Source organism: Papaver somniferum, chromosome 3 (assembly GCF_003573695.1).
Source record: "Papaver somniferum cultivar HN1 chromosome 3, ASM357369v1, whole genome shotgun sequence".
Taxonomy (NCBI): Eukaryota; Viridiplantae; Streptophyta; class Magnoliopsida; order Ranunculales; family Papaveraceae; genus Papaver; species Papaver somniferum.
Window position 1 is genome coordinate 55844711 of NC_039360.1, and position 14280 is coordinate 55858990.

The 14280-nt window shown below is 35.8% G+C and overlaps 1 protein-coding gene across 1 annotated transcript; it reads right to left on the reverse strand.

Moving 5' to 3' along the window:
- Nucleotides 1-8631: 8631 nt before the first annotated feature.
- Nucleotides 8632-11158, reverse strand: LOC113356201. Its single transcript, XM_026599262.1, has 5 exons — nucleotides 11058-11158; nucleotides 10087-10169; nucleotides 9595-9689; nucleotides 9357-9478; nucleotides 8632-9233 (listed from the first exon to the last, which is right to left on the reverse strand). The coding sequence occupies exons 2-5, from the start codon at nucleotides 10130-10132 to the stop codon at nucleotides 8930-8932; spliced, it is 567 nt and encodes a 188-aa protein (XP_026455047.1). The 5' UTR covers nucleotides 10133-10169; nucleotides 11058-11158; the 3' UTR covers nucleotides 8632-8929.
- Between the last annotated feature and the right edge of the window lie 3122 nt (nucleotides 11159-14280).

Consider the following 14280-nt stretch of genomic DNA (forward strand, 5'->3'; position numbering starts at 1 on the left):
AATAACGGCTATATAACGTCCTCTGAGAATGTCTCAATGATTGGAATGAGAGTTTAGATTACATAACCATGTATTCCTTAATCCGAAGTTTTCGAACTTTATTGATTGAGAGAAACCGGAGGAATTGGTTTTGCCAAGTCCGCGAACTCAGTCCGCGAACTGACGGAAGTTCTCTTGCCGAGAATTTCTGCTGGGATTTTCCAAAAACTCGTTTGCATGTTTAGTCCGCGAACTCAGTCCGCGAACCTAGTCCGAATACATTATCCAAAGCTTTCACTTCATCCTTTACTTGGAATTAAGCATTATTAATGTTCCTCTACGTGTACTTTTGTTTTTTATTATAACACATTAAGATTATTTTTGTTATAGCACTAACAATAAAATAAAAAATAAATAAAAAAAAGAACATAAAAACATTTTCAAAAGACATAAGTTCGAGAAAGCTGGAGAGAGTATTTTGATTTTTTTGGTAGGTTACACACCCGAATTATATGCAACTTGGGAAAGTGCTTTATTGGAGGGAAAAGTCGGTACAATTTAATAACCTCGTCATCAGAACTTTTATTTTCGATAAGAATCCTATTTTATTTTTGTTTTTTATGGATAATTAATACTAGTTGGGAAATCTTTTTTCATTCTAAAGAGAGAAAGTGTAATACTTGAAAAGTACAAGACCTCTTCCGTCGATGTAGTTTTAAATGAGGAGAAGGTTGTATTAATAGCAAAAGAAATCTTATACTAATATTCAACCACGGTAATGAAATAAAATAATCATATTTTTTTTACATTCATATAGGAATAAGTACCCAGTAACCCTCCAAGCGATTGCTTGTAAGGTTTCATTGTATTTTCGTCAACGGTTGCAGATACTTCAAATTCTGGTACATTAATATTGAGCTTTGATATGTCCGGAGATAGTGTCGCTAGTGGTAAATCACTTCTGTTATATGTTACGAAAATTGTCTTCTATGTTGCTCTTTCTAGAAACAAAGAAGCTTCATGGTACCATGTTTGCACGTTTTTTTTTGTACTTAGATCCATCCACGACTGACATTACACCATGCAGAGCATCATAAGGCACATCTGTAGCATCATCAAAGTGTTTGGTTTCACAACAATCAAAAATGCTCTGAAAACCGTTGTCGTTAAAATCTAGACAAAGTGTATCATCATATGATGAGTAGAAACGAATTATAGAATAATGAAAATGAAAGTGAAAACTTAACCAAAGAAGACTAGATCTAAATTTAACTTATCCAAACGCTTCGAGATCCAAAGAATTAATTAATGTTGTTTCCCCAAACTTTTTAGGTGTAGTGATCAGGACCTTGAATTCATAGCGAGCAGTAACATTTGCAACCATATTGAGACATAAAAATTATCGGTTAGGTTAAAGCAGCTTAGCTCCATGAACTCTCGATTACGATTGTGAAGAGAATAAAGAAGTAATTAGGTTAAATAACCTTATATGCATAATAATAGGAGGAGTGTGATTCGTACAACAACAATAGGGCTATATACCAATGACAATGATAGAACTATTAACTACAAATCTATTATTAAGTAATTAAATTAGATCAACAAAACCCTAATTACTAACTACGAAGAGTATGTTTAACTTTATAACTCTATGTATAAGCAAAACCGGTAATCATGATAATGTTTTGTATAGGATTAGGAGGATGTGTTAGTTACATGCATTACAACCCACATCTTGGAATGCAAAGATCTCAGTAACTCGGATATGACTGACAAATAAAAGAATTAAACACTTATCAATAAACTCAATAATAGATAATCTTAGAGAATAATAAAACAATCAGATACACCATAAATCCTTGAGGAAGAATTTAGAAAAAGATTAAATGCCACATAACAACTCAATATATAAAATTGGTTCAGTTGGTAACATGGAACCATGTAATATCAAGAATTAAGCCAACCTAAGTTTATGGGGTGCTACAAACTATGATCGTAACATTTCCACCCTCTAATATACATTTGATTGAAATAGAATAAATACATGAGGACGACGATAAAAAGAGATATAATAAATTGGATGAGTCTTAAGGTAGGAAAAGTTTCTAAAGAATTACGATATTTTCTTAGTTCCCTAAAAATTATTTAGAAATTTTTTAAGCACCAGAAAGATGCCTAAAGAGCTATAATAATAAAATATGAAAAAACTTCGATTTCATACAACTTTTTATCTTATCTAGTAAGAGAACACATATAAGTTATAATAAGATGATTACACTAACACTTACTTATAAGGTAGATATAAATCTACATCGTAACATAAAATTTGTCTATTGATCCACAATCTGTAATTTTATCTGAAATAAAATCATGTGACTTAAAATTTACATTGTGATTCAAAATAGCCACGGAATGTAGTGTCCCAAAAGCTGCCTCATAATCCTAAATATTTTGCGTGACTTCATTTTTTTTTTGAGACTTAAAGCATTCCTCATCGTCCAAAATGGTCTCGCATCTCAACATTTTATTTGTAATAAATAAATAAACCGTGACTTAGAATCTTTCCCATGATTTAAAATTTGCTAATTAGCCTAAATGGACCACGAATTCCGTTATCTATCTAGTATTTCAAAATATACTCTGATACTCAAATTTATCATGCGACCTAAAATTTACCTAGTGACCAGTAATGGCCCTTGAGCCTAGGAATTGTCTCGTGACTAAATGGGTTTTGTGACCAAGATGTTCTTAGCCACCCATAGTGGGTCATGTAATCCAAATCCGTGCAATAACCTATCAAAATGACTCAAATTCTATCACATCTTTATGCCCAAAAATCTAAGCCCTGGATTAAAATTCGTTGTATGTTCCTAGATGTCTGACATAAAATATGTCCAGTGATCCAAAATCTAAATTATTATATAAACTTGTCACACGACACACATTTTAAACTTGACCCCTGATTATGTCATTTTACTTATAAATACATCCTTCGACAAAACTCGGCACGAGACCCAAACTTAACCATGACCTAATAATATTTTGATCCAAATTACCTTGGTCATTATATCATATTATCTGCCACGTGACGTTTTTTTCTTCTTATTTTTCTATTGGAGAAAAACAAACAAATAAAAGAAAACAATAACAATATAACATGTAAAGTTATAGTACATATTAGTATTGATTTGACACTAAAATCATGTAAATAATTAAACACTTATCACATATCAATGTACTCAGAGAGTACCCCTCAAATATCTTGGTGTGAAAATATCAATATCATAAACAATACTTTGACCACTGTGATAAGTTTAACCGAGTTTCCGTTTAAATCACCATAAAGTCTTACGTTTCATTCGGTCCAAATTTTCCACCAAAATATAAAAGGTGAGCGACCACAAACTTTACTGATTATCTTATAGCTTTTCTTTTCGGAGAATTCAAAAAAATTAGCCTCAACGCTGTCAGAAAAATCCCATCTGACGCCAAAGCTCCTAAGAAAATAATTCCGCACTTTGAGAAACTCTTTGCAATAGTCTCAATCCTAGAACCACATTCAAGATTTCAAACCTCAAAACCACATTCAATGCAAAAATAATAATAATTCAACTATACTAATCAAATATTCAAAATTTTCGACTACCAACAAAACATAAATTTTACTACCACTTTATTTATTGCTAGGTATAAAACCCTATAAATCAAAAAGGTACCATCTCTGTTCCAAAAAATAGTACACAAAACATCCAGCCTCAGATCCTCTTCTCTGTACAGTGGATTCTTCTATTTATTACATCTTTTCTCTCTACTATGATTGACATGTGTCTTTGAGATATGACTAATTATAAAAACAACATCCCTTGTTTCTCAAGGAAGTTTGACCCATTGACCAAACCTCATTGACTGGTCCAAATCCTTTACCATGACGTATAATTTCAGCGCATTATGTTCTTTCAGCGCAATAATGGCTAGTTTCGTGGGTATAATTACTCTTAGAGATATTTGTAAAAGGGTCGTATGTTTTTGGCCTAATTAGGGTCTGTGTCGCAAAAGATGCAGTTGATGCGTTAGGGTCGTTGACTGACCAACGACTAGCTTGACCGTCTAATAAAATTATGCAAGTACCCTTATGAAGTAGTTAAATTACATTATATCCTAACCATGTTTTAAAACTTAACTGTGTTGGTTTGGAAATATTTTCAAACACATACGGTGCATAAGGGATAGTTGAGTGAAGAACAATTTTGACATCAACTTCGATATGAATTTTGACCAATACTTAAACATAAGTCCAGAGTTCCATTCATATTAGTATCAAAGCTAGAAAAGATCTTAATCTGATTATTGAACTGGAAGAAGATGATGATAGTAGGTTGGTTCATACACATAAAGAGGTTTCTAAATGTGCTTGTTCACCACTATGAAGATAAATTTAAAAGAAGAGATGTGCTGGTTCTCCTTCCAAACTTCAGCGACAACACCTTATCTTTCCTTCACAGTAGTTGCAACAACTCTCAAACTAATGTTCCCATCCAAATCAGGAAACATCCCTTGAATCAAACTTCCACGACCATCTCTTATTAGAAACCCCAACTTTCACTAACCCTTGTTGTATCCAAAAAATCCTCAATACCCGTTGTTACTTGAATCAATAATCCTTCATATAACTCTTTGAAATGAATTTTGTTTTTGTTCTTAGATAGATGTAATGGCAATGGATTCACGCTCTGAGATTGAGTTCTCTCTTTCTGATAATTTTGCTAATGCTTTCTTTGTTTCTAAATCTAGAGAGTTATTTCTTGTATTATTTCTAGTGAGGTTCAATCTGCTTTGGATGGTCTTTCTTATAATATAGAAGTGGAGAAAGTTTGATTTTGATCTCAATTGTGTTTGGAAGAGGTTATCAGAGAAACAAGCAAATGAACAGCGGGAACATGACGGAAAAGGATCAAAGATAGGTAGTTTATAACGATATTTATACAGTCCACGTCAGTAAACTTGTGGTCAAGGTGTTTTGGTAAATAAAAAGTCAACTAACATTTTTTTAACGGTCTTCTGTCAGTCAACGACCCTAACGCATCAACTGCATCTTCTACGACCCAGACCCTAATTAGGCGAAAAACATACGACCCTTTTAAAAATATCTCTTACTCTTATTCCCTTCTTTGATTTTGGGGTAACTACACTAGCTCCACAAATTTCCCCCCGATGAACTATATATAGTTTTGCTAGATGCCTTTTCACCATGATTATTGAAACTATGCGATTCGCTATTTGAATCATCGATTCGAAACACATCCTTCATGAATCGGAAGATCTTACTTTGACTTGCGATTCTTGACTTTTAGACCAAGTCATACCAAGGAGCTTCTATTGAAAATATGAAATTGATGTTATGAGAAATTTTAAGGGTTATATTGTAGATATTCAAACTTGACACTGATTATAGTAGTGCGTCGTCTACCCTCGTACCAACTTGGTTGTTTATACTCTCTTTTTTTTTTGATAAAAAGAGAAAAATATTATTATTGAGATATTGCATTGAAGTCTTTTGCCAGAAGACTATAAATGTTGGCGCCAAAATTCTCATAAAGCTCAACATCTAGTTCAGAAGTTCTAACTGTCTTAGCAACTTCATCTGCTACTTGGTTGTTTATACTCAAACGTATTATCTTTGATGTATACTACTTATACATCAAAGATCAAAAATTTTAAAATCTTTTATTTAGTTAAGAGTATAGGCATACATGTCATGAATCTTCGATTCTTAAAATTGAAAAATGATTTGCTCGGCGATTTATGATTTCACAACCTTGCTTTTTACCCTGTTGTTTGCATCGTACATGTATGCTACATATCACAATGCCTTGTAATTAGTGAAACTAGACTAACCTCATTTCAATTGAACGGTTTAAGATTCCAGGGGTAAAATGACAATTCGTGATTTTCTCTCCTTAACGGAACAAAGTAACTTGGTTATCAAGAAACGGGAAAATCGAAGAAAATAAATTTGGAAGTCCTGAAATATGAAAACTTCTCTACATATAATCTTACCGAAATAAATTTGCTTCTCATTAGACCAACATATATTTCCTTTTTCTTCCTCTCACTCAAAATAATAAACGCATCTTAGGGTTTCATTTTTTTCTTTAATTCTATATTTTTCTTCAAAATCTAAAAAAAATGAAGAGAAAATCACAAGAGCGCATTGAAGTGAATGAAGTTAACCATGTCAAATCATACCCAACTCAAGATGTAATAACAACAACAACAATTCTTTATAGTTTCACGTATCCAAATTGTTTCAAGAATTGGGGAAAATATAATGTTGTGCCACCGTCAATACCATTAGAGGAAAAACAAGATGTTCCATATACTCGTTTTGAAGTAATGAAGAGAGAAATCACGAACAAAGCAGAGAATAGATATTTTGTTTCAACTACTAAGTCATTGAAAAGGAGTGATGTTGATTATGTCCAAGGAAGATTAATGTTACCAAAACCATTTGTTTTGGAGGAAATAATACCATTATTGAAGAACACTGAAATACTTAAGGATGGAATTAAGGTTAATGTATGAACCCTAATTTTGGGCATACCTAAATCTTTGTAGGCATACAAAACAATAGTCCCATCTTGGGTGACCTTATAAGGGGTACCCTATGGGTAGTTCAATTACCTATATACCCTTAATACAAAAATCTAAAATCAGTTTTCTAAAAAATCAAAATCAGTTTCCCTTACCATCTCTTCTTCTTCCTCCTCCTCTAGCCGAACTCTTCCCCCTCTTGCAAAAAAAATTCATCATCGTGATTAATTGTCGATTCGTAAAAATTTGATCGTCGATTAAACTCAACCACATAATGACTCGTACAAAGAAAAGAAGGGACTAGGAAAACCAAATCGTCTTCTAATCCATCAATTGAAGATGAAGGTGTAGAAACTGAAAATCAACCACCAATTGAACCAGAAATTGAACCAACTGCATCTCCAACTCCGGAAATGAGGATAAGAAAGCAAGTTTTACAAACCCAATCGCCCATTTGCTGTTTTTCATCGATTAAATGACGGTTACAGTGTTGGGTTCGGCTCAAAATTGAGTTGCGTTTTTAGCCGAACTGTTCTTCACAAAAGCTTCCTGTAAGTGTATGTGAACAGTTCGGCATGAAATTTCAAGCCGAACCTAGTCACAGATAGAGATGCATAGGGGTTCGGCGTATTCGATAATCATAATATGTGCTGAACCTAGCACATTTACGAGGTTCGGCTATTACGATATTCTCATATGTGCCGAACCAATAACAATATTTTAACCCAAAAAATAACAAATTGATGTTCGGCTCATACGATTTTCGAAATATAAGTCGAACCAGTAATTATTTTTTTCCGAGCTATCAGGATGTTGTTCGGCTTACTATGAAACTTTCATATAAGCCGAACTAGTGTCTAGCAAAAGGGTTGGAATTGAAAATTATAGGTTCGGCGCACGCAGTAAACAGATTCAGTGAGCCGAACCGTTCATCAATTGGTAGATTCGGCTCATAGATGTGAGCCGAACCTCAACCTGTTTCGCCGAACCATGATCCAAAAAATCATCTAAACAACCTTTATAATTCTGAAAATTATCTTAATCACTAAACAAAATATTTAATCACTAATCAATATTACTAACACTAATACGTAAATGGCATATTTGCCATTAAAAAAATGTGTTAAGGGGTAATCTGATTTTGCTATTTCACAACCTTTTTTGTCTTTATGCAGTATGCCTAGTAAGATTTCAGTATGCCCAAAATCAGGGTTCTAATGTATATAACTATGAACTGAAGAAATTCAACATAGTATTCAAGTGTTGGTCTGATGAAAAAGCTATTGTTCTTAGTAGTGGTTGGAATGAGTTTCATAGCTATCATGGTTTGAAGCCTGATGTTACTGTACATATATGGGCTTTTCGCCATGCTATTAGCAAGGAGCTTTGTTTTGCCATCTTTTAGCTAGAGATGTGGCACAACAAGATACATAATTATATATATATAGGTCTAATTACTAGTAGAGATTTCTTTGGTATGTCTAGTAGAGATTTTGATTTTTCAATGTTTATAAATATTTATAATATAGGAGTTATATTTATTACTTGAGATTGTTTATAAGCTTTTATCATTGTTTACTTGAGATTATTTATAAAGTTGCAATGTTTCTACTCTAATTTGTTTCTCTTTACACCATATTCCCTTGTGCAGCCTAAATAATCATGAACTTGTCTATACTGAAATTCGCCTTTTAGCGTCCATTCTACATGTTCGTTCACAATCATGAACTTGTATCTTGTATGCAACTTATGGCAATGAAGAGTTGGGATTTCCCATTAGATTCAGTCTTAAAAGTACAATGACATGGTCATGGAACAACTGTTGGTATTTGCTAGGATGATTTTACCCTTGTGGTTTTGTTGAGAGAGAGCAGTGTGATGTTTCTCCCAGATGATAAAACTGTCGGTCTCATGCTAGCTAGTAATGTCTAGTTATTGTAACCAACCTACAGAAACCTATGCAAGAAGTCTAGCCTCACTTCAAAGTTGTTTGGCATAAAATTTCAGTCCAAAGAACTACAAAAAAAAAACACATTAAAATATACAAAACAGAGAAATGAATTATGTAATGAAATAAAAGTACAAACAAAATCTTAATTTGCTGCAACAGATGAACATTTGTAGTTTCAGATACGTTTCTTCGCAGAACGAAAATCAAATCCTCATAATATTGGTGTATCTGTAAATATACTGACAGAAACAACTAGTGTAATAGCGAAAATGCTGATAGAATCATAACCAGGATTCAGCGGATTATGAGTCACGAAGTTGAATCATGTATTATGTACACTAGTGTGATACAGATTGTTATATGAGCTGCAGTTGTATAGAAGGAATGAGTTGCCATGTCGGCCATGTCTCATGCCACTGCTGAATGCACTTCAATCGCAGAAGATTGAAGAAGAAACTCAAGCTCTTCCGAATAACTACCTAGCCGATTGCATCTTGAAATGTGATCTAACGAGGTTTCTGAACTGGAGACCCCTTCAGCAGGTTCAGAATATGCTTTTGATTGATAAGGTAAGATTTCATCACGATACAAACCAAGAGCATCTGCACTAGAAACAGAACTGACAGATGTGTGCAACATTTGAAGCTTATCTCTTGCTTCTAGGCTCTCAACTAACTTTTCCTTTAAACCATCTGGAAGCTTTGCCAGTGCACTGCGTACAACCAAGAAAAAAAATAAAACATAGAACACCGAATTATTTGATTCCTATCTTCGAAGTATGTAAGTTCCAAATGAAAACTTGAAAATAGAGGATGAAAGTTTAATTATCCTTTACCTAGAAATGCCTTTAACTAAGCCCCACTTATATCCAACGGATACAGATTCCTTAAATCCTACAGTAAAACCTTCTTGCACAGCAGCTTCTTGTCCCTTTGAAAGACCTTCGTGATAGCCAATCTAATAACTCATAAGGGATGACAACATATTTGCAGTTCTCAGCAGGACTATTTTTTGCAGGAACTCAATTTTAGAAGAATACAGATATAATTATGAGTTTTATTTTGTAAGGATACGGTATGAAGTTCATCATGACGCCTTTGCCACTCCCTGCCTAATTCAAATTCTCTATCATCACCCCACATGTCGTCAATATCGTTGCTGTTCTGATCTGAAAGTGAATAAACTGACTTGTTTCAAAGATTATATTTAATGAACTGCAGCAAGCTATATTTTTAGAGATAACTAAAAAGGAGTTTGCAGCAACTCTTATACTTGGAACACAAGTACGAAATGATACCTTTCAGATAAGAATATTACATGTACTACTGTGTATCTATCCTTTATACCTAGTGTCCCTGACATGTTTAACAATTTATACATAGGCCAGGTTGGAAGAGTCGAAGAAAGATGTGACTAGACTCTCCTGGACAGTTTATCTATCAGAGTTCTTTGTAATTCACCAAACATCCATTTTTGATTGGAAACTCATCCTTCCCGCATACGAATGACATTGAAAATCACAAGAACATCCATAATCATGCAAATTTAGAAGAACATGGACTTACCCAGATTATGCTTCGTCGACGACGAAGGTGACTGAGCCGACTTCATGGCCACTGATTCACCACCAAACCCTGAATGCCAATTGCTGCATGAATCAGAAACTCAATTTAGCCAATCACATGAAATTTATACACTGTTTAGCCTAATCTACTGTGTCCTATGGAAGGCACGCATCATGATTCTTGTAAGTAACTAACCTAGTATTCAAAAACGGATAACTACTTCAGCAAAGCCCAATAGTTCAGTATATTTTCGCTGATTTTGTTAACACGAGATTTCGTAATTCACATTCTTGAAACTCTCCTACAATTAACTTTAAGGTTTTCCTTGTACACCCAATTAGTTGATTCAAGAATATAAATATGAGTATCCTGCTTGGGTTGTGTCCACGTATCCATCTATCCTCAATACAGATGCCGCCTATGGTATATCTTCAGACAAGGACACTGTTATAGCTGGTTAAGTGTATTGCACAACATGTAGTCATGCTAACCATTATTTTTATTGATAACTGTTCTTCTACAGAATTAAAATTGTTATCACAAATACCAAATCTTGTCACTACTACTAGAGTCTACGAGTAATATCACCAGACACAATAAGCAGTACATCAAATAGTGTTGTTTCTATGCTAACTGTTTTAATTCAAGCTATCACTCACCAACCCACATCAGTGTATTCAACTAGCAGGTTTGAATGGAGCTGGCATCAATTTTAACATCTCCTTTGGCAAGTTAGTACTAATTTTAGTGGTCAATTCAATAGAAAAACATGTAGATTACATCAAGGTATAATTGGTACCAAACAACCCTAAGTTTAATAGCAAGGTTACCCAAACTGAAAAAAAAAAACTAAAATTTGATAGATTTTTACAAGGAGAAGAATAATCCCTAAAAGAATTTGCACACAAAGAGATGTTAAGAACTACAGACTAATTGTTATAAATTTTTTCAGAGAGAGAGAGAGTAATTACCGTTTGAATGCAATGGATTTCCAGAAGTTTTCTTCAGTCTAGAGAGAGAGAATGGGTGGAGGCACTGTAGGAATTTTTATTGGATGCTGATCAGCGAAAATAGACTCTATAAATAGGATTTTTTATTTTTTTTATTTTATTTTGTCTCCGCGACAGTGAAAGACAAAAACGGTGTACCGCTCAGTTGGAAGTGTTACGCGGATCAAGTCGGAGATGTGCTTGCGCTACAAGCAGTTTGTTGAAGTTACATTAGAATGGAAGATGTGAACACATAAATCACGAAGCCATCCACGTGTTCACAAACAATATTCGCATACATCCTAATTTTAGAATTGTACGTCGTATGCGTAAAGGGGATGATTATATCGATTCATCGACTCGAAGCCTTCGGGCTTGTCATTGTCTAGTCGAATATTATCATAAATAATGTTCGTATAAAGGAACAAACCAAGAATCAAGTATAAATGTAAAGCATATGAAGTTTAACGCTGAATGTAAGGTGCTGAAATGTAAATAAGACAGATTTACATGGTTCGGCACTAAGGCCTACATCCACGGGGATGGTGTTTCACTATGTATTGAATGGTTACAAAGATAGTCGAATGACTTTAGAGTATACATAGGTCTGCGGAAGTAGGGGGATTACTTACTCTTCCTATTTCTCTCTCTCCTATCCTCTCCTATAATTGCTCTCAATTGGTCGACCCCTTCTCTCTTAGTGGAGAGGGGTATTTATAGGGTTGGAACATGGGTGCCATTTCTGAGGCGCCGTTGTAATCTTATCTTCTTGTGCTTTGTGCCTATTACGCAGAGGTCTTCGACATATGCTGCGGTCTAAGCCTGAATACGAAGGATTATCCTCGCCTCTTCCACGAGCTGATTGACACGTGTATATCTCTTTGGTATTTAATGCGGGTAGATGGATGTCTGCTCGTGTCAGACAAGTGTCTCTTTGTCTGGTTACATCTGTGTCATCCACACTTCCTATCGGTCGTTGATCTGGGATCTTCCTCGGGATTGGGTGTGATAACACCCAAGGGGTATTATCAGGTGCTCCTATGAGCCATCATACCTCTGTGATCCTCTGTCCCTGACCGTCAGATCTGCTGACCGGTGGCGTCTTCTGGTGAGATGCTTGCTATCATGTGTTTGATATCTTGTTTTGCATGCCTTCCACGTGTCTCTTTCTGTACACGTGGTGGATGATGAAAGGTGTACATACAATTTGCCCCTCTTCTTCTGACTTGGGCGTATTTTGCAATTTTGAAGAAGAAAGGTCGTCCTACACGTTTCCCACTTTGTATTAACTTTTCCCGTAACTGCTCCTTGGTACGAGGAGCAGTTATTGTCTTCTCTAGCTTCATAAATAGGAAAGAGAATGTGAAAAAAAAAAACTTTTATCCTATTCTTGTCAGTGTTCATCCTCTTCTTGTTTTCTATTCTTGTTCTTTAGTCATTTATTATCATCATTTTTGTGAGGAAGATAACAGCATTCAATTTTCTGTTTCTTTCGCTTTCGATTGTCGTTTCCCATGTATCTTTTGATATCTCTGATCCTCCTTTCTTCGACTGTGGTTGGTGCTCGTCGTCCTCTTCTATACAGGTATGTGGTTTTTCATTTAGTTGTTCATCATTGATTTATCTACGTATCTACCCGTTTGTCTCCTGCTGCTGTATTCTTGGTTTTGTGATGAAGAACATACATGTTGAAGCATATATGCTTGCCCCTGTTCTTTGTTACAACGTCTGTGAGTCTGTATATAAGTATTATCCTTGGAGTTCGATGGAGTATTTTTTAGTTCTTAGGGTTTTTAATGTCTATCCGGATGAACCATCAATTATGGGTTTTTTGATCTTTAGTGATCTCCTCGTATTCTTCTCTAAACTATTTTTGTGTTTCCTTGTAGATATGTCTGATCGTCCGCGGGCTCCTTACCGAACCCCGCCGTCTAGTCTGCCAAGATCCCCTCCGCGTCGAGATTCTGACAGATCTCCACTTGGGTAAGGTCCTTACAAGTCTTCACAATCGGATCCTCGGGGTCATAGGGTTTCATCTTCCTCCGGTGCAAAGGTTGCGCCTACTAAAAAGGGGATGTGCCAAAGGGTCCTTCTGGATCTAGGTATGCTGTTAACCGCACCCCTTCTCGTCCTTGTTGAAGATTCTAGGAGTACGCAGGCTCCTCCTCGTGATTACTCTAGGAGTACGCGGGCTGCTCCTCCTCGTACAGAAATAGTGGATGTTCCGCCCCTTCGTTCAATGGCTCCTCTTTCAGTGCCTCCGCAGAAATCTTTGCCGCCTCCTCCCGCGATTTCTTTCAAAGGGAAGTACTCCAAGGGTACTATGTCGAGAGCTGATCCATCTAAAAATCTTCCTTCTAAAAGGAAAGCTTCGGAATTGAGTCCTTCTTCTGATTCCGCAGACGAAGAAGAAACTGTCCCCGTGATACGCAACATTTCAGTTGGTAAGAAGAAGGTCAATTTCAAGCATATTGATCTTGAGATGTTCAAGGAAAAACATGAACTTAAAGCTTTTGACGTTCGCTTCTATGCCCCTGACGATGATATCACTTACGAGCTCCTTGCTAAGTATCAGTTTGACGAGTTTCATCTGCTGACTACGGTTGGAGCCTTCGAGGCGGTTTTCATGTTGCCCCTATATAAGTCAGGTGACTCCTTTTATTATGACGTGTTGGCAAGTCGCGAAGGCTCTTCCACGAACACTCATAATCGTTCCGTGTCACAACTATCTGGGAATTATCTTCGTTCACTGAAGGAATGTTACCTGCGAAGCAAAGGAGAGACTATGATGACCTGCTATGTTCCAAATCCTGCTGAGAGAGAGTGGCACACTCCTCAGAATTTTAACAGTTCTTTTGGGGATTATGTCAACAACAGAAACCGTAAGCCGTGGAGTGTTAGTCTTCGTAATATTGCTACTCCCCGTGGTGAAATTCGTCTTTTGTGAGGTGAGTGATGCCAAGCTGAAGTATGTTCCTGGTACTGAAGGATCTTCTAAACGGAAACTCTTTCCTGCTCGTGAAAGGATTAAGCGTGACCATGATTATGAATGGCATGCTACTGTTATTGAGGTAGTTGGTCCTTGGGCTTATGGATGGATTCCGGGTCCACGCGGTTGGCGTCCTTCTGAAAATAGCAAGCCTCGTGAAACTCCTCCTGCTCGTTATGGAGATTTCTGTCCTTGGCGTCCGAATTTCGCGGGCAT

Coding starts and splice junctions, on each gene's coding strand:
- LOC113356201 (XM_026599262.1), bottom strand. CDS start 10,132: ATGAAGTCGGCTCAGTCACCTTCGTCGTCGACGAAGCATAATCTGG. Junction 9,479..9,594: donor GTCATGATGAACTTCATACC/GTATCCTTACAA, acceptor ATGAGTTATTAG/ATTGGCTATCACGAAGGTCT. Junction 9,234..9,356: donor TTAGTTAAAGGCATTTCTAG/GTAAAGGATAAT, acceptor GGTTGTACGCAG/TGCACTGGCAAAGCTTCCAG.